The sequence below is a fragment of the Rhea pennata genome, unplaced genomic scaffold (genome assembly GCF_028389875.1).
Source record: "Rhea pennata isolate bPtePen1 unplaced genomic scaffold, bPtePen1.pri scaffold_45, whole genome shotgun sequence".
Classification (NCBI taxonomy): domain Eukaryota; kingdom Metazoa; phylum Chordata; class Aves; order Rheiformes; family Rheidae; genus Rhea; species Rhea pennata.
Window position 1 is genome coordinate 1,384,012 of NW_026907684.1, and position 22,845 is coordinate 1,406,856.

At 52.7% G+C, this 22,845-nt stretch overlaps 2 protein-coding genes across 2 annotated transcripts in view; one reads left to right on the forward strand and one right to left on the reverse strand.

Moving 5' to 3' along the window:
• Window positions 1-931: 931 nt before the first annotated feature.
• LOC134154813 (sperm acrosome membrane-associated protein 6-like) lies at window positions 932-4,691 on the reverse strand. The gene is made up of 9 exons (XM_062601466.1): window positions 4,418-4,691; window positions 3,665-3,739; window positions 3,248-3,316; window positions 3,048-3,071; window positions 2,884-2,961; window positions 2,639-2,742; window positions 2,100-2,253; window positions 1,629-1,777; window positions 932-982 (listed from the first exon to the last, which is right to left on the reverse strand). Exons 1-9 carry the CDS (start codon window positions 4,689-4,691, stop codon window positions 932-934), a joined length of 978 nt encoding a protein of 325 aa, XP_062457450.1.
• Window positions 4,692-9,904: 5,213 nt separating this feature from the next.
• LOC134154814 (sperm acrosome membrane-associated protein 6-like) overlaps window positions 9,905-22,845 on the forward strand; it is a 54,382-nt gene continuing 41,441 nt past the window's right edge. Inside the window, exons 1-8 of the mRNA XM_062601467.1 lie at window positions 9,905-10,178; window positions 10,857-10,931; window positions 11,280-11,348; window positions 11,525-11,548; window positions 11,635-11,712; window positions 11,854-11,957; window positions 12,343-12,496; window positions 12,819-12,890. Of these exons, the coding sequence (XP_062457451.1) occupies window positions 9,905-10,178; window positions 10,857-10,931; window positions 11,280-11,348; window positions 11,525-11,548; window positions 11,635-11,712; window positions 11,854-11,957; window positions 12,343-12,496; window positions 12,819-12,890 (850 nt within the window). The remainder of the gene's footprint in view (window positions 10,179-10,856; window positions 10,932-11,279; window positions 11,349-11,524; window positions 11,549-11,634; window positions 11,713-11,853; window positions 11,958-12,342; window positions 12,497-12,818; window positions 12,891-22,845) is intronic.

The window sequence follows — 22,845 nt, forward strand, 5'->3', positions numbered from 1 at the left end:
TCAAGGAAGGACGGAAAACTCTCTGCTCCTTCCCCAGGGTAGATTATCTCCATGACTATGGCGTAATAAAAGCCTAACCAGCCACAGTTCTCCCTTCCTGAGCGTCTGAGGGAGAGCTGTCACAGCCCTCTCCTTTATTCCTTCCTTCCTTCAAACTTCCCTCCAGGGGACATGGCAGTGCAGTTCCCTGCTGCCAGCACTTGTAGCCCAGTGTCCCTTTCTGGGAACATGACAGAGGGCAGGGAACTCACAGTGCTGGGGGTGAGCCCCAACTTACGGAGCCCTCTTGGGGCTCTCCTGCCCATGACCTCCCTAGGGAGGGTATGGACCTGAAACACAGCTCCCTTGGGACAGGGCAGGGACCTGTCACATGGCCCTCGCAGGGCAGGGCCCCAACACACAGCTTCCCCAGGGCAGGGCAGGAACCCGGACACAGCACTCCCGGAGACCACAAACTAGCGTACTGCTCACCAGGGACAGGCACTCAGCACATGGCTCTGTGTGTGGTGCATAGATGCAGTATGTGGCTCTTCTGAGGTGAGGACTCCAGGGCTTTGCCAGGGCACGGACCCAGGCAGCTCCTGCAGGGCAGAGCAGGGCAGGGACTCCCAGCACATGGCTCCCCCATCTCCTAGGTCCCCTGTGGGGCTGAGCCTCCCATCTCACCCAATAGTCCCTCCTTCCATGATAAGAGATGAGAAATTATAATTTGTAACAAAAACCAAACCAAGTTCCCCTCTGCCCCATCCGAGCAAGTTGGGGGAAGGACTTAATTGTCCAAGTTAACGCCCTCCCCCCAGCACAAGAGGAGAAATTACAGGAATTTTGTTCCCCAAGAATGGATCCATGTGTCAAATTCCCTTAGGATGAAGTCGGGTTTCTGGGCTCCCCCAGGGGACCCTAGTGGCCCACTCTGTGGGATGCGAGGTGATCACTGGGTCTGGGAGTCTTTCAAGGGGTCCGGAGCCATTGCCAGGTGGCCCTGGGGGAAAGAAAGAAGATTCAAGAAAGAGGAGCAGGAGGAAGAAGACCCCCATCTCACCATCCATGGGAGGGAGGGGGGAAGGATACTCTGGATTCTCCTGGCAGCCAGAAGGAAACTAAGGGGTCTGAAGGCAACTGGTTGGGTCCCCAAATGGGCTTGAGGGGCAACTGAAGGATCTATGGGCAACTGGGAAGTCCCGGAGAGTAGTATGGTGTCCAGGAGTTGTTGGGACAACTGGGTAAACTGGGGGCAATTGGAAGGTCGCAAAGAGTGTCAAAGGGACAGTGAGGGGGTTCTGCGGGCAGTAAGGAAAGGTGGTGGGTCCCAGAGAGCTATTGAGTGGTTCAAGGGGGAGGAGAGGTGATCTATGATCGTTCTGAGTGCAAGTGAGGGAGTCTCAATATGAGCTTGGGGAGCATCGGGATCCCAGGGGTGTTGGGAGGTCCCAAGTGTCTATGGCATCCCTGGGCCCCTGGGTCCCCTTGGGATTTTGTAGGGAATCCTGAAGGGCTGGAGGTCCAGAGAGGTTAAGGAAATCCAGGTCCACCCCCCAAGGTGGTTCTGTGGAGGCCCCCAGATGCCTGGGTCCCAGGGGCTCAGTGTTCCTGAGGATTTGGGGGTCCCAGGTTAGGGAGACTCACACCAGTAGCAGAATGAACCCCATCGAGCTGAGTGCCAGCCCCAGCCCAAGCAGCATTCTAGGGTGTGAGGGTGTCCTGCCGTCAGGCCAGCGCAGCACAGCCCTGAACTGGGCCTGGAGTCCCCGTTCTGCCTCCATGGTGCCTCCTGACACTGCAAGGGCCCAGGTGCCTGGGCAGGGCGGCATAGCCTGTCCCCCCCCCTAGGGACCCAGGTGTCCTGGGGCTCCTGCTCCACTCCACAAACCACACTATTTCCATAAGGACCCAGGTGTCCCTCTTCCACCCATATACCGCACAGGCACTGGGGAGTCCTTGCTCCATTGTACCTCCTCACCATGGACTCAAGTGACCTGGCAACCTGCTCGTACACCCCCACATACATTCCTCCATCTCCACTCTAAGGGCTTCGCTCCACACTCCACCCCCTCCCCCCACACACACTGTCCCTAGCAGACCCAGGAGCTTGGGCGCACCATTGAGGAAGAAGTACTTGCGGGCCAGGGTCTTAGCGTGGGCTCCCAGGCTGCAGGCGATGGTTCCCAGAGGGGGGTCCTGGAGGACAAGGGTGGGGGGTCCTTCCATGCCCCCCTGCAGCTCTTCAAATAGTGTCAGGTCCTGTGTGCGCAGCTGGGGCACGGGAGGACACATCAGCATAGCCTGGCCCAGGCATGTGATTGCATAGTCATGTCCTTTGCTCACATATGTACCTGCACAAATGTGCCCTACACACGCTCCTTGTGCCCCCTGCACATAAATGTGCATGCACAGTCATGTCCTACATGTGTGCACACAAGTCAGATCTGTGCAAACACGAGTGACCTGCCTCCTGCTTGCATGCACCCTTCACGTGGGTGCGCACTTGCTAAAGGCCTGTGCGTGCTCACACTTGCACTACTTATAGCATAAGTTCTCATGTCAACTACACAAACAAGTACACAAACATATGAAGGCCTTGCTGCACAGTCCTCTAATGCATACTCAGACACTCTTTGCATGTGCATATGCAACTCACATCCTTGGCGAACATCCAGGTGATGGGCAGGTCTAGGGGGGTAGCAAAGGGCACGACACAGTGCAGCATGACAGCTTCACCCTCACGAGTCCACACATCCTGTACTAGGGGCATAAGCAGATGAGTGCTCACACATGCTTGTGCACTCACAGGCGGTTGTGTATATGCACATGTGTATGCCCAGCTTTGAGATGGCACTTGTCCCAACCTTGCCTGGATGCCTGAGTCACCTGTGGCCTCCTTACCCGGGCAGTCCAAGGGGAACTGACAGTCCACAAGACGGCAGGTTGCGCACTGGAAGACGTGGGCAGCCAGCTGGTACCCTGAGAGGGAGAGGTTTGGCAGTCCTGGGAACACAAGGGGCATACTATAGGACAGGGGAACAGATGATGGAGGGATGGGTGCTCACCACAGGGTGGGACACAGGCTGGAGCTGGTGTGGGAGGAGAGAATCAACATTAGTTTGAGGAGTCACTGAGGTTTCACATTTCTGTGATGCACTGCCAGGGCCCAATCCTTGTCCATCCTGGGGATGGAGGGCATGGGGGTCTCTGGAGTGAGAAGCTCCAGGGTGAGGGTCCCAGGTGGGCATCCCCACTGGTGCTGTACCTTCCTCCAGCTGTCTCAGCTTCACCCAGATTCCATTAACAGCCTTCTGCAGAGATACCTCAAAGGGTTCTGAGAGGGTCCAAGGTACAAAAGTGAAACCAGGCTCCCCCACGAATTCTCACACATCTCTCTGATCCTATAGACCCCCCACACAAATCACCTGGACCTTGTGCACCCACTCTGGAGTGCCATCTATCCCCAAATACCCCATTCAAAGCCATCAGACTCCATAAAACTCCACAGGCACAACCCCCAGGAGCTTCCAAATACTCTTTTCAGCCCCCAAATCCCCAATGGACTCCCCAGACATCCATTCAAGGCCTCCATGTCCCATTCCCCATGTTTGTCCTATGTCCCATGTCCCATGCCTCCCACCCCCATGCGTGTCACCCATCATTCTCCATGTCCCCTGCTTACCCATGCCCCCCTGAACCTCCAGCAAGCGTAGGGCATCAATTACAATTTCCTGAAGAGCCTCACGATGCCCTGACCCTGGGACCAGCACAAAGGCACTTGGACTAGTATATTGGCAGGCTTAGCACATTTCAGTAAGGGCTGGGGGATTCTTGATGTCCCGGTCAGGGTTTAGAGGTCATGGAGAGGGTTGAGGATCCCCAGGGGTCCCTGAGCTCCTAGTCAGGATGTGTGTGGGTCCCAGTAGGCCCTCAGAGTCCCCGGGCAGGAGGGTTGGAGGGTCCTCAAAGTCTCAGTCAGATTTGGAGTCCCTGGGGATCCCTGGGGTCAAGGTCAGTGTTGGAGAAGAGGTCCTAGGCAAGATAAAAGGATCCCTGCTCAGGTCCCTGCAGGTGTAAGTTAGGACAAGGGGATCTGGGCGTGGTAGTGCCCAGATTAGGTAGGCCAATGGTAGGACCAGGTCCTTGAGGTCCTGGTCTGAGTGGGGCAGCTGAGATCCCCATTCTGGAGAGAGGGCCCTAGGTGCCCAGTTATAGGTAGTGTCAGGAGATGCCTGGTCAGGGTGGGAGTCCCTGGTTGTGTAGGGTCCCTGGTTGGGGTGGGAGTCCCTGGAGGGCTAGGGAGTGCTGTTCAGAGTAAGAATCCCATTCAAGGTCATGGGTACGCAGTTGGGGTGGGGGTCCTGGGCAGGATGGTGGTCCATGGGCATGGCAGGGCTTGCCATCAGGATGGGGGTCCCTAGGTCTCACTACGCACCCACAATAACAGAAGCAAGGGGTGCAACAGCCTGGACGAGGGCTTCAAGGCAGCACTGGTGTTGGGGAGCTCCAGGGGGGGCACCAGTTACATCACGGCAGAGTTGGGCCCGCTGCAGGGGAGGACCAAAGCAGAGCAGGCAGGGGAGCGCCCCAGGGATCCAGGGGGCCAAGACTACCCACCGCCACCACCCAGGCCCCTCCACCCGGATACCTAGGTCCCTGGGGATCCAGAGGACCAGTGCCAGCATAAGAGGCACCCTTTGCCACCCCATGGCCCCTTTCCACAGCACCTGGACACCCGCATCACAGGGACCACTAGGGTTCCAAGGCGGGGCTTGCTTGGATCCCTGAGAAACAATGGCATTCTGAGGCAATGCTGAGATGCCTGGGTCCACTGTGGCAGGGGGATCAGGGGCACCTGGATACCTCAGTATCCTGGGGTGAGGGGTGTTGCTTCTTCCACCCCAACATATAATCTACACCTGCATTTCCTCTCTTCAGAAACTGACACGGGCCTACCAGCAGATTTGCAGCCCAAAAGTGATTCAGGTCGAACAGTCCACTCACCAGTAAGTGCTTGAAAACAAGTTTTGTTGGGCCCCTACACAGGCCCTGACCTGCTTACTGCAGCTCCACAACTGCATCTGTGCTTCCTCTCTCTTCCCAAGCTGACATTTTACCTTCTGCCAGATTAAAAGCACAAATGTACTTCCGACAACAACACTCAGCCAACAATGTAGGCTTGCAGAAAAGTTATCTTGGACCTCCACACTGAAAAGCAAAGTTGACTTAGGTCCTTACCCTGGCCCTGGCATACCTAGTCCAGACCTACTAATGGAACTCTGCACTTCTCTCATCCCAAATAGACATCATGCCTGCTGGCAGGTTAGCAACACAAATGCAATGCTGGCACTCACCAACAAACATCTTGCAGTCAGGTTCATGGCAGCCCCCACCCTGGCCTTGCTGTGCTATCCCAGTCCCTCAGCAACTGCTCCTCTTTGCTTTCTCTCACTCCTCAAATTGACATTGTGCATAGGTCAAGATTCATCTCACTCAGGAATGCTCACCCACTGACAAAGGTGTTGCAGCCAAATTCCCTTCCATCCCTGCCACGGCAATGGCATGCCCGTTCTGGACCTATTGCAACTGCACCACTGCACTTCTGCTCTCTTCACACACTGACTCCTTGCCTTCTGGTAGTGAGGAAGCCCAAATTCATTGCTGGAAAACTGGCTCACATGCCAACAAGTGCTCTCTGGCAAGTTCTTCTGGGTGCCTAACCTGGCTGTGGCACACCTACTCCAGTCCCAGGAGAGCTCCACCTCATCCTTTCCTCTCTCTTCCCCAAATAAATACTTGGCCTACAGGGAGATTCTCAGACCAAACGTGATACTGGCGTATATACTTGACTATCTACAAAGGCCTCACAGCCAAGTTTTCTTGAGTTCCTACCCTGGCCGTGGCAGGACTATTCCAACCCCAAAGCAACAGAACCTCACAGACACGTTCTCTTGAGGCTCTACCCTGACCTTGGCATAATGACTGCTGTCCAACAACTACACCTCTGTCCTTCCTTCTTCTTCCCAAACTTATAACGTCAGTGTATACTTATACCCTGACGGTGTAACCTGGACCCCTGTAAGGCAGTGCTACTTACAGGCCTCCAGCTAGACTTTGTGGCACTGACCGCAACCCTCTGAGCTCTGCCATTGTCCAGTTTTCAATTCACCTCACTATCTGCTCATCTAGCCCATACATCATCAGATTGCCTGTGAGGATGTTATGAGAGACTCTGTCAAAAGCCTTACGGAAGTCAAAGGAGGTAACATCCACGGCTCTCTCCTCATCTACCCAGACAGTCATTTGCTCAGAGAAGGCTGTCAGTTGTTTAAGTGTGATTTCCCTTTGGTCAATCCATGCTTTCCACTCCTGATCACCTTCTTGTCCCTCAAGTGCCTGGAAATAGTACCTAGGATTAGCTGCTCCATCACTTTCCTAAGAATTGACGTTAGAGTGATTGGCACCCTCAGCAGCTTGTCACACAGAGGATGCCAGCCAGCCAGCTGAAGAGAAAATATTGATCAACCAATCCACTGCTGAGGAACAGGTCTCACCTCACATCACTTTCCAGTGAGATGAACCAGCTGCAGCAGAAGTCGCGGCTCTTGACGTGAAGTTCCAAGCAGAGAGGACATTTAGTCATCAGGTACAAGGAGAAGAACAGCACGCCCAACGTAAGAGCTGCTGACATGTAGTGTCCCCTGGCCATGCTTTAGGCTAGCTTAAACAAGTCTGGCTTTAAAGCATGTTTCAAATGCTGAATTTTCTGTTTTCATGGGGTAAGATTCAACAGAGGTTAGCAGCAAAGTGAAATACTATGAAATCTGATGGCCCTGGACACAATCCATGCAAGTTGGTATCCTTTACATTTGAGAACTAATGCCATTCTACATTCTGTGCTAGAAAGTTGTTAGAAAGACACTGAGTACATCATCATCATCTCTGTAAATGCTTTGGCCTTCTTCAGATCAAACCAAATATTGTCTTATTTTGCCTGTTTTGAAAGGGAATGACTGTTGCACTGATAATTCAAATCCAGTTTCTCCCCTCTCACATTAGGCTGTTGTTCCCAGAGTTCTTCAAGTTTTTAGATAATATGTGTCCCTGGGAATGCTGACGGGGGCATAGTCCACTTCTTCCACTTTGCCTTCACAGCACTGGTAGAGTTTAAGCCATGCACTGAGTCCTGCCTTAGTTTTCTTTCTAACGCTCCAGTACTGTTGATTCTCTCTGGGGAAAAGGTATCAGGTGCGCCAGACAAAATGCACTACATAACCGCATGTACCTGGCTATACTCAAGCTAGCTCTCCAAAGGGACCACCGCAGCTTGAAAGAGTGCCTCTGACAAGATTGTTTCCTTGTTAACTGTGCTAGAGGAAAAAGTCCCAGTCCTGTCAAAATTGTTCTCCATGGGTTTCTCCTGGATGTCAGCCACTGGATGTTCCATTTCAGGACCCAGGGCAGAGCACAGGGTGTGGGTGGCAGCTGAAAGCCTCAAGCCAGTGAGCCTTTAGGCAGAAGGAGCTCAGTCCCCACCTCTGTACTTCACTGGACTGGAGATGGGGGTTAAATAAGAGCTTGTTGGGGGATACTATTGCATTATAAGCAAAGAATTTCTAGATTACTGTCACAGTAGAAGAAAATAGTATGTATACTAGTAGTATCCCCCAAATAGTCTTTGATATCAGTAGAGAGAGGCAACTGCTATGCCTCTAATCTAATAAAACTTACTATTGAACAGATCTCAGAAATGGTGCCTCAGAATAAGGCACCTGACTGCCCTGCCAGGGTGTGCAGTCGGAGGGGCCACAGGAGCAGGCCGAGCAGATCCTGGGCGAGGATTTGACCACAGATCCTCATCCAGGCATCAGGCCTCCCCCTACACCACTCGGCCCACCATCACCCAGTAGTGGGCAAAGGGCAGCATCCCCTTCCCTAGGGCTGGTGACGTGGCTGGGCTAAGAGACATTCTGATTCCCACATCACCAGGGACTGTCATGATGCCACAGTTGCTGCAGGACAGCCCTGGAGGGGAGCGGGGGGTGTCCCTATGGTGCAGCAGGGCAGTGCGTTCATCTGCTAAGTAAAAAGTTCGTGTTTCAAGTCCACCCAGAGACAGTAGGCCCTTGGTGGGATGCCTGGGGAATTGTGATGCCCATCACCCTGGGTTTCACAGAATCAGTAAGATTGGAAGGGATCTCTGGAGATCATCTAGTCCAACCCCACTGCTCAAGCAGGGTCACCTAGAGCATATTAGACAGCATTGCATATAGGCAGGATTTGAATATCTCCAGAGAAGTGGACTCTAGAGATAAGTATACACTGACGTTATAAGTTTGGGAAGAGGAAGGAAGGACAGAGGTGTAGTTGTTGGACAGCAGTCATTATGCCAAGGTCAGGGTAGAGCCTCAAGAGAACGTGTCTGTGAATGTCTGCAGTTGGGTGAGTGTTTCTGCCAGAAGCCTACTTTTTCTACTGGGTTTCCAGAAGGCAAGGTTTCAACTTGGGAAGCCAGAGAAAGCACAGGATTGAGTTGTTGTGGGCCTAGAACAGGCACATCTGGGCCTGCCTAGAGCACCAGGAGAACTTGCCTGTGAGTCTTTGTTGGTGGGTGAGGTCTGGGGGCAGAATCGCATTTGGGCAGGCAAATTGCTAGAAGGCTTTATGTCAGTCTAGGAAGAGAGAGGAAGCCTTGAGGTTCTGATGCTTTGGGGTTAGAATAGTCCTGCCACGGCCAGGGTAGGAACTCAAGAAAACTTGGCTGTGAGGCCTTTGTAGATAGTCAAGTATATACGCCAGTATCACGTTTGGTCTGAGAATCTCCCTGTAGGCCAAGTATTTATTTGGGGAAGAGAGAGGAAAGGATGAGGTGGAGCTCTCCTGGGACTGGAGTAGGTGTGCCACAGCCAGGTTAGGCACCCAGAAGAACTTGCCAGAGAGCACTTGTTGGCATGTGAGCCAGTTTTCCAGCAATGAATTTGGGCTTCCTCACTACCAGAAGGCAAGGAGTCAGTGTGTGAAGAGAGCAGAAGTGCAGTGGTGCAGTTGCAATAGGTCCAGAACGGGCATGCCATTGCCGTGGCAGGGATGGAAGGGAATTTGGCTGCAACACCTTTGTCAGTGGGTGAGCATTCCTGAGTGAGATGAATCTTGACCTATGCACAATGTCAATTTGAGGAGTGAGAGAAAGCAAAGAGGAGCAGTTGCTGAGGGACTGGGATAGCACAGCAAGGCCAGGGTGGGGGCTGCCATGAACCTGACTGCAAGATGTTTGTTGGTGAGTGCCAGCATTGCATTTGTGTTGCTAACCTGCCAGCAGGCATGATGTCTATTTGGGATGAGAGAAGTGCAGAGTTCCATTAGTAGGTCTGGACTAGGTATGCCAGGGCCAGGGTAAGGACCTAAGTCAACTTTGCTTTTCAGTGTGGAGGTCCAAGATAACTTTTCTGCAAGCCTACATTGTTGGCTGAGTGTTGTTGTCGGAAGTACATTTGTGCTTTTAATCTGGCAGAAGGTAAAATGTCAGCTTGGGAAGAGAGAGGAAGCACAGATGCAGTTGTGGAGCTGCAGTAAGCAGGTCAGGGCCTGTGTAGGGGCCCAACAAAACTTGTTTTCAAGCACTTACTGGTGAGTGGACTGTTCGACCTGAATCACTTTTGGGCTGCAAATCTGCTGGTAGGCCCGTGTCAGTTTCTGAAGAGAGGAAATGCAGGTGTAGATTATATGTTGGGGTGGAAGAAGCAACACCCCTCACCCCAGGATACTGAGGTATCCAGGTGCCCCTGATCCCCCTGCCACAGTGGACCCAGGCATCTCAGCATTGCCTCAGAATGCCATTGTTTCTCAGGGATCCAAGCAAGCCCCGCCTTGGAACCCTAGTGGTCCCTGTGATGCGGGTGTCCAGGTGCTGTGGAAAGGGGCCATGGGGTGGCAAAGGGTGCCTCTTATGCTGGCACTGGTCCTCTGGATCCCCAGGGACCTAGGTATCCGGGTGGAGGGGCCTGGGTGGTGGCGGTGGGTAGTCTTGGCCCCCTGGATCCCTGGGGCGCTCCCCTGCCTGCTCTGCTTTGGTCCTCCCCTGCAGCGGGCCCAACTCTGCCGTGATGTAACTGGTGCCCCCCCTGGAGCTCCCCAACACCAGTGCTGCCTTGAAGCCCTCGTCCAGGCTGTTGCACCCCTTGCTTCTGTTATTGTGGGTGCGTAGTGAGACCTAGGGACCCCCATCCTGATGGCAAGCCCTGCCATGCCCATGGACCACCATCCTGCCCAGGACCCCCACCCCAACTGCGTACCCATGACCTTGAATGGGATTCTTACTCTGAACAGCACTCCCTAGCCCTCCAGGGACTCCCACCCCAACCAGGGACCCTACACAACCAGGGACTCCCACCCTGACCAGGCATCTCCTGACACTACCTATAACTGGGCACCTAGGGCCCTCTCTCCAGAATGGGGATCTCAGCTGCCCCACTCAGACCAGGACCTCAAGGACCTGGTCCTACCATTGGCCTACCTAATCTGGGCACTACCACGCCCAGATCCCCTTGTCCTAACTTACACCTGCAGGGACCTGAGCAGGGATCCTTTTATCTTGCCTAGGACCTCTTCTCCAACACTGACCTTGACCCCAGGGATCCCCAGGGACTCCAAATCTGACTGAGACTTTGAGGACCCTCCAACCCTCCTGCCCGGGGACTCTGAGGGCCTACTGGGACCCACACACATCCTGACTAGGAGCTCAGGGACCCCTGGGGATCCTCAACCCTCTCCATGACCTCTAAACCCTGACCGGGACATCAAGAATCCCCCAGCCCTTACTGAAATGTGCTAAGCCTGCCAATATACTAGTCCAAGTGCCTTTGTGCTGGTCCCAGGGTCAGGGCATCGTGAGGCTCTTCAGGAAATTGTAATTGATGCCCTACGCTTGCTGGAGGTTCAGGGGGGCATGGGTAAGCAGGGGACATGGAGAATGATGGGTGACACGCATGGGGGTGGGAGGCATGGGACATGGGACATAGGACAAACATGGGGAATGGGACATGGAGGCCTTGAATGGATGTCTGGGGAGTCCATTGGGGATTTGGGGGCTGAAAAGAGTATTTGGAAGCTCCTGGGGGTTGTGCCTGTGGAGTTTTATGGAGTCTGATGGCTTTGAATGGGGTATTTGGGGATAGATGGCACTCCAGAGTGGGTGCACAAGGTCCAGGTGATTTGTGTGGGGGGTCTATAGGATCAGAGAGATGTGTGAGAATTCGTGGGGGAGCCTGGTTTCACTTTTGTACCTTGGACCCTCTCAGAACCCTTTGAGGTATCTCTGCAGAAGGCTGTTAATGGAATCTGGGTGAAGCTGAGACAGCTGGAGGAAGGTACAGCACCAGTGGGGATGCCCACCTGGGACCCTCACCCTGGAGCTTCTCACTCCAGAGACCCCCATGCCCTCCATCCCCAGGATGGACAAGGATTGGGCCCTGGCAGTGCATCACAGAAATGTGAAACCTCAGTGACTCCTCAAACTAATGTTGATTCTCTCCTCCCACACCAGCTCCAGCCTGTGTCCCACCCTGTGGTGAGCACCCATCCCTCCATCATCTGTTCCCCTGTCCTATAGTATGCCCCTTGTGTTCCCAGGACTGCCAAACCTCTCCCTCTCAGGGTACCAGCTGGCTGCCCACGTCTTCCAGTGCGCAACCTGCCGTCTTGTGGACTGTCAGTTCCCCTTGGACTGCCCGGGTAAGGAGGCCACAGGTGACTCAGGCATCCAGGCAAGGTTGGGACAAGTGCCATCTCAAAGCTGGGCATACACATGTGCATATACACAACCGCCTGTGAGTGCACAAGCATGTGTGAGCACTCATCTGCTTATGCCCCTAGTACAGGATGTGTGGACTCGTGAGGGTGAAGCTGTCATGCTGCACTGTGTCGTGCCCTTTGCTACCCCCCTAGACCTGCCCATCACCTGGATGTTCGCCAAGGATGTGAGTTGCATATGCACATGCAAAGAGTGTCTGAGTATGCATTAGAGGACTGTGCAGCAAGGCCTTCATATGTTTGTGTACTTGTTTGTGTAGTTGACATGAGAACTTATGCTATAAGTAGTGCAAGTGTGAGCACGCACAGGCCTTTAGCAAGTGCGCACCCACGTGAAGGGTGCATGCAAGCAGGAGGCAGGTCACTCGTGTTTGCACAGATCTGACTTGTGTGCACACATGTAGGACATGACTGTGCATGCACATTTATGTGCAGGGGGCACAAGGAGCGTGTGTAGGGCACATTTGTGCAGGTACATATGTGAGCAAAGGACATGACTATGCAATCACATGCCTGGGCCAGGCTATGCTGATGTGTCCTCCCGTGCCCCAGCTGCGCACACAGGACCTGACACTATTTGAAGAGCTGCAGGGGGGCATGGAAGGACCCCCCACCCTTGTCCTCCAGGACCCCCCTCTGGGAACCATCGCCTGCAGCCTGGGAGCCCACGCTAAGACCCTGGCCCGCAAGTACTTCTTCCTCAATGGTGCGCCCAAGCTCCTGGGTCTGCTAGGGACAGTGTGTGTGGGGGGAGGGGGTGGAGTGTGGAGCGAAGCCCTTAGAGTGGAGATGGAGGAATGTATGTGGGGGTGTACGAGCAGGTTGCCAGGTCACTTGAGTCCATGGTGAGGAGGTACAATGGAGCAAGGACTCCCCAGTGCCTGTGCGGTATATGGGTGGAAGAGGGACACCTGGGTCCTTATGGAAATAGTGTGGTTTGTGGAGTGGAGCAGGAGCCCCAGGACACCTGGGTCCCTAGGGGGGGGGACAGGCTATGCCGCCCTGCCCAGGCACCTGGGCCCTTGCAGTGTCAGGAGGCACCATGGAGGCAGAACGGGGACTCCAGGCCCAGTTCAGGGCTGTGCTGCGCTGGCCTGACGGCAGGACACCCTCACACCCTAGAATGCTGCTTGGGCTGGGGCTGGCACTCAGCTCGATGGGGTTCATTCTGCTACTGGTGTGAGTCTCCCTAACCTGGGACCCCCAAATCCTCAGGAACACTGAGCCCCTGGGACCCAGGCATCTGGGGGCCTCCACAGAACCACCTTGGGGGGTGGACCTGGATTTCCTTAACCTCTCTGGACCTCCAGCCCTTCAGGATTCCCTACAAAATCCCAAGGGGACCCAGGGGCCCAGGGATGCCATAGACACTTGGGACCTCCCAACACCCCTGGGATCCCGATGCTCCCCAAGCTCATATTGAGACTCCCTCACTTGCACTCAGAACGATCATAGATCACCTCTCCTCCCCCTTGAACCACTCAATAGCTCTCTGGGACCCACCACCTTTCCTTACTGCCCGCAGAACCCCCTCACTGTCCCTTTGACACTCTTTGCGACCTTCCAATTGCCCCCAGTTTACCCAGTTGTCCCAACAACTCCTGGACACCATACTACTCTCCGGGACTTCCCAGTTGCCCATAGATCCTTCAGTTGCCCCTCAAGCCCATTTGGGGACCCAACCAGTTGCCTTCAGACCCCTTAGTTTCCTTCTGGCTGCCAGGAGAATCCAGAGTATCCTTCCCCCCTCCCTCCCATGGATGGTGAGATGGGGGTCTTCTTCCTCCTGCTCCTCTTTCTTGAATCTTCTTTCTTTCCCCCAGGGCCACCTGGCAATGGCTCCGGACCCCTTGAAAGACTCCCAGACCCAGTGATCACCTCGCATCCCACAGAGTGGGCCACTAGGGTCCCCTGGGGGAGCCCAGAAACCCGACTTCATCCTAAGGGAATTTGACACATGGATCCATTCTTGGGGAACAAAATTCCTGTAATTTCTCCTCTTGTGCTGGGGGGAGGGCGTTAACTTGGACAATTAAGTCCTTCCCCCAACTTGCTCGGATGGGGCAGAGGGGAACTTGGTTTGGTTTTTGTTACAAATTATAATTTCTCATCTCTTATCATGGAAGGAGGGACTATTGGGTGAGATGGGAGGCTCAGCCCCACAGGGGACCTAGGAGATGGGGGAGCCATGTGCTGGGAGTCCCTGCCCTGCTCTGCCCTGCAGGAGCTGCCTGGGTCCGTGCCCTGGCAAAGCCCTGGAGTCCTCACCTCAGAAGAGCCACATACTGCATCTATGCACCACACACAGAGCCATGTGCTGAGTGCCTGTCCCTGGTGAGCAGTACGCTAGTTTGTGGTCTCCGGGAGTGCTGTGTCCGGGTTCCTGCCCTGCCCTGGGGAAGCTGTGTGTTGGGGCCCTGCCCTGCGAGGGCCATGTGACAGGTCCCTGCCCTGTCCCAAGGGAGCTGTGTTTCAGGTCCATACCCTCCCTAGGGAGGTCATGGGCAGGAGAGCCCCAAGAGGGCTCCGTAAGTTGGGGCTCACCCCCAGCACTGTGAGTTCCCTGCCCTCTGTCATGTTCCCAGAAAGGGACACTGGGCTACAAGTGCTGGCAGCAGGGAACTGCACTGCCATGTCCCCTGGAGGGAAGTTTGAAGGAAGGAAGGAATAAAGGAGAGGGCTGTGACAGCTCTCCCTCAGACGCTCAGGAAGGGAGAACTGTGGCTGGTTAGGCTTTTATTACGCCATAGTCATGGAGATAATCTACCCTGGGGAAGGAGCAGAGAGTTTTCCGTCCTTCCTTGAGAAATGTTTACATAGGTACCATCAGGGAATTTAAGGCAAATCCACAAGGTCTGTCCCCATATGGTACCAAAACCTCTACAGGATATTAAGTCTTTACTTACTTTTCTTCACTAAAATCTCTCTACTAGGGAATACTTGTGCAAAGGCACATATATATGTGTATGTATATATATGTATATATGCACTCAAAATTTAGCAGCATGGTTGCAGAGTGTGCAGTAGGTACAGGAACTGCAATTCTAAATTCATTTGATAATGAATACACAACTGAACTACATGCACAAAACTAAACTAAGTAATCCAGGATGAATTTTGAACCACATACAAAGTAAATCAGTCACAAATCTTGGATTATTACCCGATACAGTGAAAATGATAACCACCAGAGATAACCAAATATGATATATGGTGAAAAAACTACCAAAAACAAACAAATAAAAAATTAAATGAATAAATCACAGAATTGCAGAATCAGTAAGGTTGGAAGGGATCTCTGGAGATCATTTAGTCCAACCACCCTGCTCAAGTAGGGTCACCTACAGCATATTAGACAGCATTGCATCCAGGCAGGATTTGAATATCTCCAGAGAAGGAGACTCCACAACCTCTCTGGGCAACCTGTCCCAGGGCTCTGTCACTCTCACAGTGAAGAAATTCCTCCTCACATTCAGGCGGAACTTCCCGTGGTTCAGTTTTTGCCTATTGCCTCTTGTCCTCTCACAAGGCACTACTGAAAAGAGTTTGTCCCTGCCCCCTTGACACCCTCTCTTCAGGCATTTGTAGACATTGATAAGATCCCCCCTCAGTCTTCTCTTCCCCAGGCTAAACAGGCCCAGCTCTTGTGGCCGTTCTTCACAGGGCAGATGCTCCAGCCCTCTGATCACCCTCGTAGCCCTATGCTGGACTCTCTCCAGTAGCTCAATGTCTCTCTCGTACTAAGGAGCCCAGAACCGGACACAGTACTCAAGATGAAGCCTCACCAGGGCTGAGTAGAGGGGCAGGATCACCTCCCTCCACCTGCCGGCAACACTCTTCCTAATGCACCCTAGGAGATCATCGGCCTTCTTGGCCACAAGGGCACATTGCCGGCTCATGGTCAACACGTCATCCACCACAACTCCCAGGTCCTTCTCTGCAGGGCTGCTTTCCAGCAGGTCAGCCCCCAGCTTGTACTGGTGCACTGGTACATGTGATTATTTTTCCCTCGGTGCAGGACTCTGCACTTGCCCTAGTTGCACATCAGGAGGTTCCTCTCCGCCCAGCTCTCCAGCCTGTCCAGGTCTCCCTGAATGGCAGCACAGCCCTCAGGTGCATCAGCCACTCCTCCCAGCTTGTTATCATCAGCAAACATGCTGAGAAGGCACTCTGGCCCTTCCTGCAGGTCATTGATGAATAAGTGGAACAGGATGGGAGCCAGTACTGAGCCCTGGGGGACTCCACTAGACACAGGCCTCCAACTGCACTCCGCGCCACTGATGACAACCCCCTGAGCTCTACCTTTCAGCCGGTTCTCAATCCACCTCACAGTCCACTCGTCTAACCCACACGTCCTGAGCTTGCCTAGGAGGATGTTGTGAGAGACAGCGTCGAAAGTCTTGCTGAAGTCAAGGTGCACAACGTCCACTGCTCTCCCCTCATCTACCCAGCCAGTCGTGCAATCATAGAAGGCTATCAGGTCGGTTAAGCAGGAGTTCCCCTTGGTGAATCCGTGCTGGCTGCTCCTGATCCCCTTCTTTTCCTCCTTAGGCCTGGAGATGACATCTCGAATGAGCTGTCCCATGACCTTTCCAGGGATGGAGGTGAGGTTGACCGGCCTATAGATGCCTGTGTCCTCCTTCTTGCCCTTTCTGAAGACTGGAGGGACGCTGGCTGGAGGCACTCTGTCCCACTGCTCTCCCCTCATCTACCCAGCCAGTCGTGCAATCATAGAAGGCTATCATGTTGGTTGAGCAGGATTTCCCCTTGGTGAATCCATGCTGACTACTCTGGATCACCCCATTCTCCTCTGTATGTTTGGAGATGACATCCAGAATGAGCTGTTCCATCACCTATCCAGGGAGGGAGGTGAGGCTGACTGGCCAGTAGTTTCCTAGGTCCTCCTCCTTTCCCTTTTTGGAGAAAGGAGTGACACTGGCTTTCTTCCAGTCCTCAGGCACCTCTCCAGTTCTCCACGACCTTTCAAAGATGATGGAGAGCGGCCTGGCAACAACAGCTGCCAGCTCCTTCAGTACTCGTGGGTGCATTCCACCAGGGCCCATCCATTTGTGGACGTCAAGTTTGCTTAGAAGATCTCTAACCCGATCCTCCTCAACCAAAGGAAAGTCTTCCTTTCTCCAGACTTTCTCCCTTGTCTCCAGGCTCAGGGATTCTTGACGGTTGCCCTTAGCAGTGAAGACTGAAACAAAGAAGGCATTCAGTAACTCTGCCTTCTCCGCATCCTTCATCGCCTGGGCCCCCACCCTGTTCAGTAGTGGGCCCACATTTTCCACAGTCTTCCTCTTGCTGCTGATGTATTTAAAGAAGCCCTTCTTGTTGTCCTTGACACCCTTGACAGATTTAATTCCAAACAGGCCTTAGCCTTCCTCGTTGCATCTTTGCATACAGAATCATAGAATCACAGAATGGGTTAGGTTGGAAGGGACCTCTGGAGATCATCTAGTCCAATCCCCCTGCTCAAGCAGGGTCACCTAGAGCATGTTAGACAGGGTTGCATCCAGGCGGGCTTTGAATATCTCCAGAGAAGGAGATTCTTATGACAACATTCTTCTAATCCTTCCAAGCAGCCTGTCCCTTCTTCCACATTCTGTGTACTTTCCTCTTCTCTTGGAGTTTGCCCAGTGGTTCTTTGCTCATCCATACAGGTCTCCTGCCCCCTTTGCTAGACTTCTTTCTACCTGGGATGTACTGCTCTTGAGCTTGGAGGAGGTGATGCTTTAATACTAGCCAGCTCTCCTGGACCTCCCTTCCTGCTTGGGCCTTAATCCTGGGATTTCTCCAGGTAAGTCCCTGAAGAGGCCAAAGTCTGCTCTCCTGAAGTCCAGGGTTGCAGTCCTGCTTATTGCCTGGCTTCTTCCACGCAGGATCCTGAACTCCACCATCTCATGGTCACTGCAGCCAAGGCTGCCCCCCGGCCTTCACATCTCTAACCAGTTCTTCTTTGTTGGTTAGGATAAGGCCCAGCAGGACACCCTTCCTCGTAGGCTCCTCCACTATCTGTGTCAAGAAGTTATCATCAGTGCACTGCAGGAGCCTCCTGGACTGTTTGTGCCTAGCTGTGTTGTCTTTCCAGCAGGTATCAGGGTGGTTGAAGTCTCCCACGAGAACCAGGGCCTGCGATCCTAAGGCTACTTCCAGCTGCCTGTAGAAGGCCTCATCGACTTCCTCTTCCTGATCAGGTGGCCTATAGTAGACACCCACAACAGTGTCACCCATGCTAGCGTGCCCTTTGATCCTCACCCGTAAGCTCTCGACTGGCTCCTCCTCCACCCCTAGGCAGAGCTCAATGCAATCCAGCTGCTCTCTCACATAAAGAGCAACTCCACCACCTCACCTTCCTGGCCTGTCTTTCCTAAAAAGCACGTAGCCATCCATGACAGCATTCCGGTCATGAGAGCTATCCCCCCATGTCTCTGTGACTGCAATGAGATCATGGCCTGTGACTGCACACAGATCTCCAGTTCCTCCTGTTTATTCCCCATGCTGCGTGCATTGGTGTACAGGCCTTTCAGAGAGGTATTCGTGCATGCAGGTTTCCCAGGAGGGGTGTAAGGGGTCCCCCCCATAGCCATGTCTCATATGCACATCCCCAGCTGCATGCGCCCGCTGGAGGCCTCCCAACTTGAGCCGTGTTTTATTGACTACCCTCTCTCTATAACTCTCCCCTTCCCCCATCCTACCTAGTTTAAAGCCCTTTTCACCAGGCTGGCCAACCTGCTTGCAGGGACACGTGTGCCCTGCTTAGTGAGGTGGATCCCACCTCTCCTCATCAGCTGTTGATCTTCAAACAGTGTCCCATGATCGTAGAAACCAAAACCCTGTTGCCAACACCAGTGGCACAGCCACTTGTTAGCTTGGATAATTTGTCTGCTTTCCTTCCATCCTTCCCCCTCATCGGCAGAACTGAGGAGAAGATCACCTGGACTCCCAGACCCTTGACCACCATCCCCAGAGATCTGAAATCCTGTTTGATTGTTTCCAATTTGCCCTTGGTATCATTAGCACCCACATGAAACAGCAGCAGCGGCTGGTAGTCTGACGTGTGGACAAGCCTTGGCAACCTTTCAGTGACATCTCATCCGAGTCCCCGGCAGGCAGCAAACCTCTCTAGACAAGAGATCAGGTAAGCAGATAGCTGCTTCCGTCCCCTGCAGCATGGAGTCCCCCACAACAACCACTCGTTGCTTCTTCTGGGTGTTCCTGTAAGGCACAGTGTCTGTTGGCCCTGTTGCTTCCCTAGAAGTCAGGTCCAGGTCCTCCTCAACCTGGAGGGCACTATTTTTAGTATAATATAGGAAGGAAGACAAGTTGAGAGGCTTTGATCAAGCAAGACTTTTCCTTTTGTTTTAGAAGCAAGCACCACATCAGGATAATACTGACGTACAAGCTCCATTTCCACATGGGACTCGAGCATCTTTAATAAAGACCAACAGTGGCAAGGGAAGTGATGAAAAATTCCTCAGAGGCAAATGGGGCTTTCTTGAAGTCTGAGAAGATACAAATTGATCCCAATTCCTCAGTACAGAGTATTTATATCTGTAGGACTTTCTTGTGAAGTGACTTTCTCATCACTTCTTCCAAGCGTTCCCACAAGACACCGTGTGTCAGCCCAGTTGCTTCTGTTGAGGTCAAGTCCAGGTCTTCCTCATCCTGGAGGGCACTAAGCAGATTGTTCAATTGTAAGTCCAAGTCTACAGGAGGACTAGCGGCCTTTCTCTTTCTATGAGAAGCAACTAGTTTCCAGCCCTCTTCTACACTGCTGTGATGTACTATTTCACTTTGCACAAAGCCCTCCAGCAGCTCCCCTGCTGCAAGGAACTGGGACTCCTGAAGCTGTACGGTCTGCAAGAATGCCCTGTCTCTTTCCTGCTCACTTTCACGGATGCTGCACAGTCTGCTGACTTTGTCCCGCAACTCCTTGAGTTGACGACACAATTCATCAACAATAGCACACCTCCTGCGGTGTGGAGGGGTGACTATCAGTTCAGGCCTTCTGACGAGGCCTCAAGCACTTCCTGCAGCCTGAGACCTGTAGAGACGCATCTGCTGTCAGATGGTCTGTCTGGGTCTTAGCTTCTGACGGAGCTGATGCAGCAGCTCCAACAGCCACAGGCAAAAGTGCTTTGCGTCATGTTATAACCATGTTTGTGGGAGCTGGCACTACTAAGGCTGGAAACAAAGATGTCCCCTTGCACCTTCCTGCAGTCCTCCTGCGCAAACAGCTCTGCAAACTGCTGCGTCTGTTCACTGCTGCTGCACAAACTGCTGTGCCTGTTCACTGCCTCTGTAAGCCAGATGACAACATTTGGCAAGCGGCAGCCCAGCCTGAAGCAGACCCATGCCAGGAAGAAGACCAAGCAAGGGAGAAAACCTCTTTCTTGCACTCAGCTTCTTTTGTCCCCAGCTGTCACTTGGAATATACAAATTTCAGGTCAAATCATACAGACAGTGAAAGACAGAAATAATACCAGAGGGGAAACTGTCACCTGTGCCCTTTCAGATATCATCATGACACATGAACAAATGCAATGTAATAAGCAGAGATAGACTAAAGGGAACCAAGGTCACCATAGTTAGAGAACGGGTATCAGGGGAGCCGAAAGCATCGGTATGCCGAAAGCATAGTTCTGATATCGTAAGTGCGGAGTTCAAGTACAAGTCCCAAATACATATTTCTTCTTCTTTCATCAGCTATGCTCAGAAAGTGTGAAGCTTGTTTTCAAGGGGTGGAGCCACAGGCAGTGTAAATCAAGGGAGTTGCCTCCTTCCAGGTCATGGAATTCTGCCAGATTTGACTACTGAAGAGACAACCTTGATTTCTTAAGAGCAGTTAAAACAGGAGATGACATTTAAAATGTGAGTGAAAGCTAAGGGGAAGAAAATGTTCCCAGGTTTCCCCTCTTCCTCTCTTTTGATGCATTCAGATGTGCCCAACCAATTCTATTTCTGGGACATCTGTGGCCTGAATCCCAGTGCCTCCCAGGTGATCCTGGCTGTAGTCAAGCTGTCTGGGATGCAGCATGGTGGATAATGATGGCTGAAGGGCAGACGTGTTTCCCAGCTGCTCACGGAGAGAGGGAGAAGTCTGTGATCCTGTGTCGCTGCCTATTTCCCCCTCGCTGCCTGGACACCTAAGAGCCTGTGACTCCTGCTAGCTTCCTTTCATGCCCTACCGACTCACCAGCTCTAAAACTGTTGGCACAGTTCTTGACTAGTACAGGAAATCCTGAGTGTCCAAGGCATAAACAATCAGGAAATGCTGTAAAAATCGGGGAACTCCAACACCTGGGAGGAGGTGCTCTGGCAGAGAGGGGGGGGCAAAGTCATTTGTGGCTATGCTGTTAGCCTCTGGATGAATTTGCAAGAGCAGCAGGTGGCAGCACTGGGATTGCCTCAGCTGGAATTCTCCGCAGCAACGTGGTGTTGTCATCTTCCTCCACGTTGCAGAGCTCTACAGCAGTTCTGGAACTGCAAGCTTTGAGGAGAAGCAAGAGGCATGAAGTAAAGTTCCTGTGCTTTGCGTTTTGTCAAGGCTCCTCCGAAGATTTCTTAGGAAGGCCAATATGAACCCCACAATTGTGGCCACAGTCACTTTGCATTAAGCATTCTCCTCTGCCTAAATCCTGGTGTTGGACACATACGTGGTGAAGCTTCTGAATCTCAGGTTCCTGTGAAATGTATGTCCTACTGCTTTGCGTAGAGGGAAAGAATATGGTTTTGGGGGCTAGTGCTACAATGAACTGTGCGCAGATGCACTCTTGCCTCTACTTGTAGGCCATTGTCCTGGGACTCCGTACTTGTGTGTGCGTTACAGTCGTTGGTGGCAGTCTTGCTGCCTCTGTGCTAAAGGATCTTTTGAAAGGATAGACTTTGTAAAGGGCTAGCCCATTTTGCCCCTCCATTATTCTGATTTTCTCTATCCCTGTGGATACAAGTACGTGTACTGCGCATGTGTATAGTACATGAAAACCTGTTATAGTGCTCCCCCTCCCCCGATGTTCCTCACCATGGACCGACGCTCAGCGGTGCTTTGGATTACCCTATGCCTTTATTGCCTCGATTGGGAAACTTCTGGAGAACCCCCACTTAGACGCAGAAGTAATAAATGCTCAGTATCGACCATAGTGTGCCTTGTGTTTGCGTATCTGTCCCTGCTGGGGGTTGAGGCAGTGTCCTCACCTCACTCTTACAAAAGAACTGGAGGGTTATTATCAGGTCTGCTGGCCTTAGTTACAACAGCCACCGGCAAATGCCTCCCCTCTGCTGAGCTGTATTCACAAGAGCACAGACAGCTGGACCACCAGAGACATTCTGCCACTCTTTTTGGCACAAGTGAGACCACGTCAGGACACCAGCTCCTGTTTTGGCTCCCCTGTTCCAGAAAGGCAGTGACACACAGGCCACCAAGGTGGTAGAGGGCTGGAGAATGTGGTGTATAAGGAGAGGCTGGGAGAGCTGGATTTATTCAGTCTAGAGAAGAGAAGGCCCAGGGGGATCTTCCCATTGTGCACAGCTACCTGATGGAGAAGGAAGCCATAGAGAAGACAGAGACAGACTCTTCTTGGAAATGTAAGATAACAGCATGAGAGGAAACAGGGACACCTTGGAGCATGGGAAATTATAATCAGATGTTAAGAACAACCCTTTTTCACCATGACGGTGGCCAAACTGTGGCACCAGGGTGTGGAGAAGTTTTAGGTTCTCCATCCTTGGAGATATTCAAAACTGGATTGGGCAAGGCCTGGAGCAATCTCATCCACCGGGCCCTGCGTTGAAAAGGGGAATGTCTCTCCACATTGTAGGCTCAATAAATCTATTATTCTGAGATTACATTCGCAAGAGAACAGCATCTTTGTAGCTGCCACCTCCACAGCTGACCAAGGACAAGTGTCTCAGAACACCCATCACCCCAAGAGACCAAATGTCTTGTGGCATGGTGTCTCAGCTGTCTGTAAGGCTCTGGGCAGGCACAAAGTGGAGATGTTTGGGATGAAAAGACGCCATGAAAGTTGGGGTTCAACAGAAAGCCATAAA

Excerpts from the sequence above, each read along its gene's own strand:
- LOC134154813 (XM_062601466.1), bottom strand. The coding sequence starts at position 4,691 with ATGGGGTGGCAAAGGGTGCCTCTTATGCTGGCACTGGTCCTCTGGATC. Across the intron at positions 3,317-3,664 it reads GGAGGTTCAGGGGGGCATGG|AACCCTTTGAGGTATCTCTG; the intron begins GTAAGCAGGGGA and ends GGACCCTCTCAG. Across the intron at positions 1,778-2,099 it reads CAAGTACTTCTTCCTCAATG|TGTCAGGAGGCACCATGGAG; the intron begins GTGCGCCCAAGC and ends GGGCCCTTGCAG.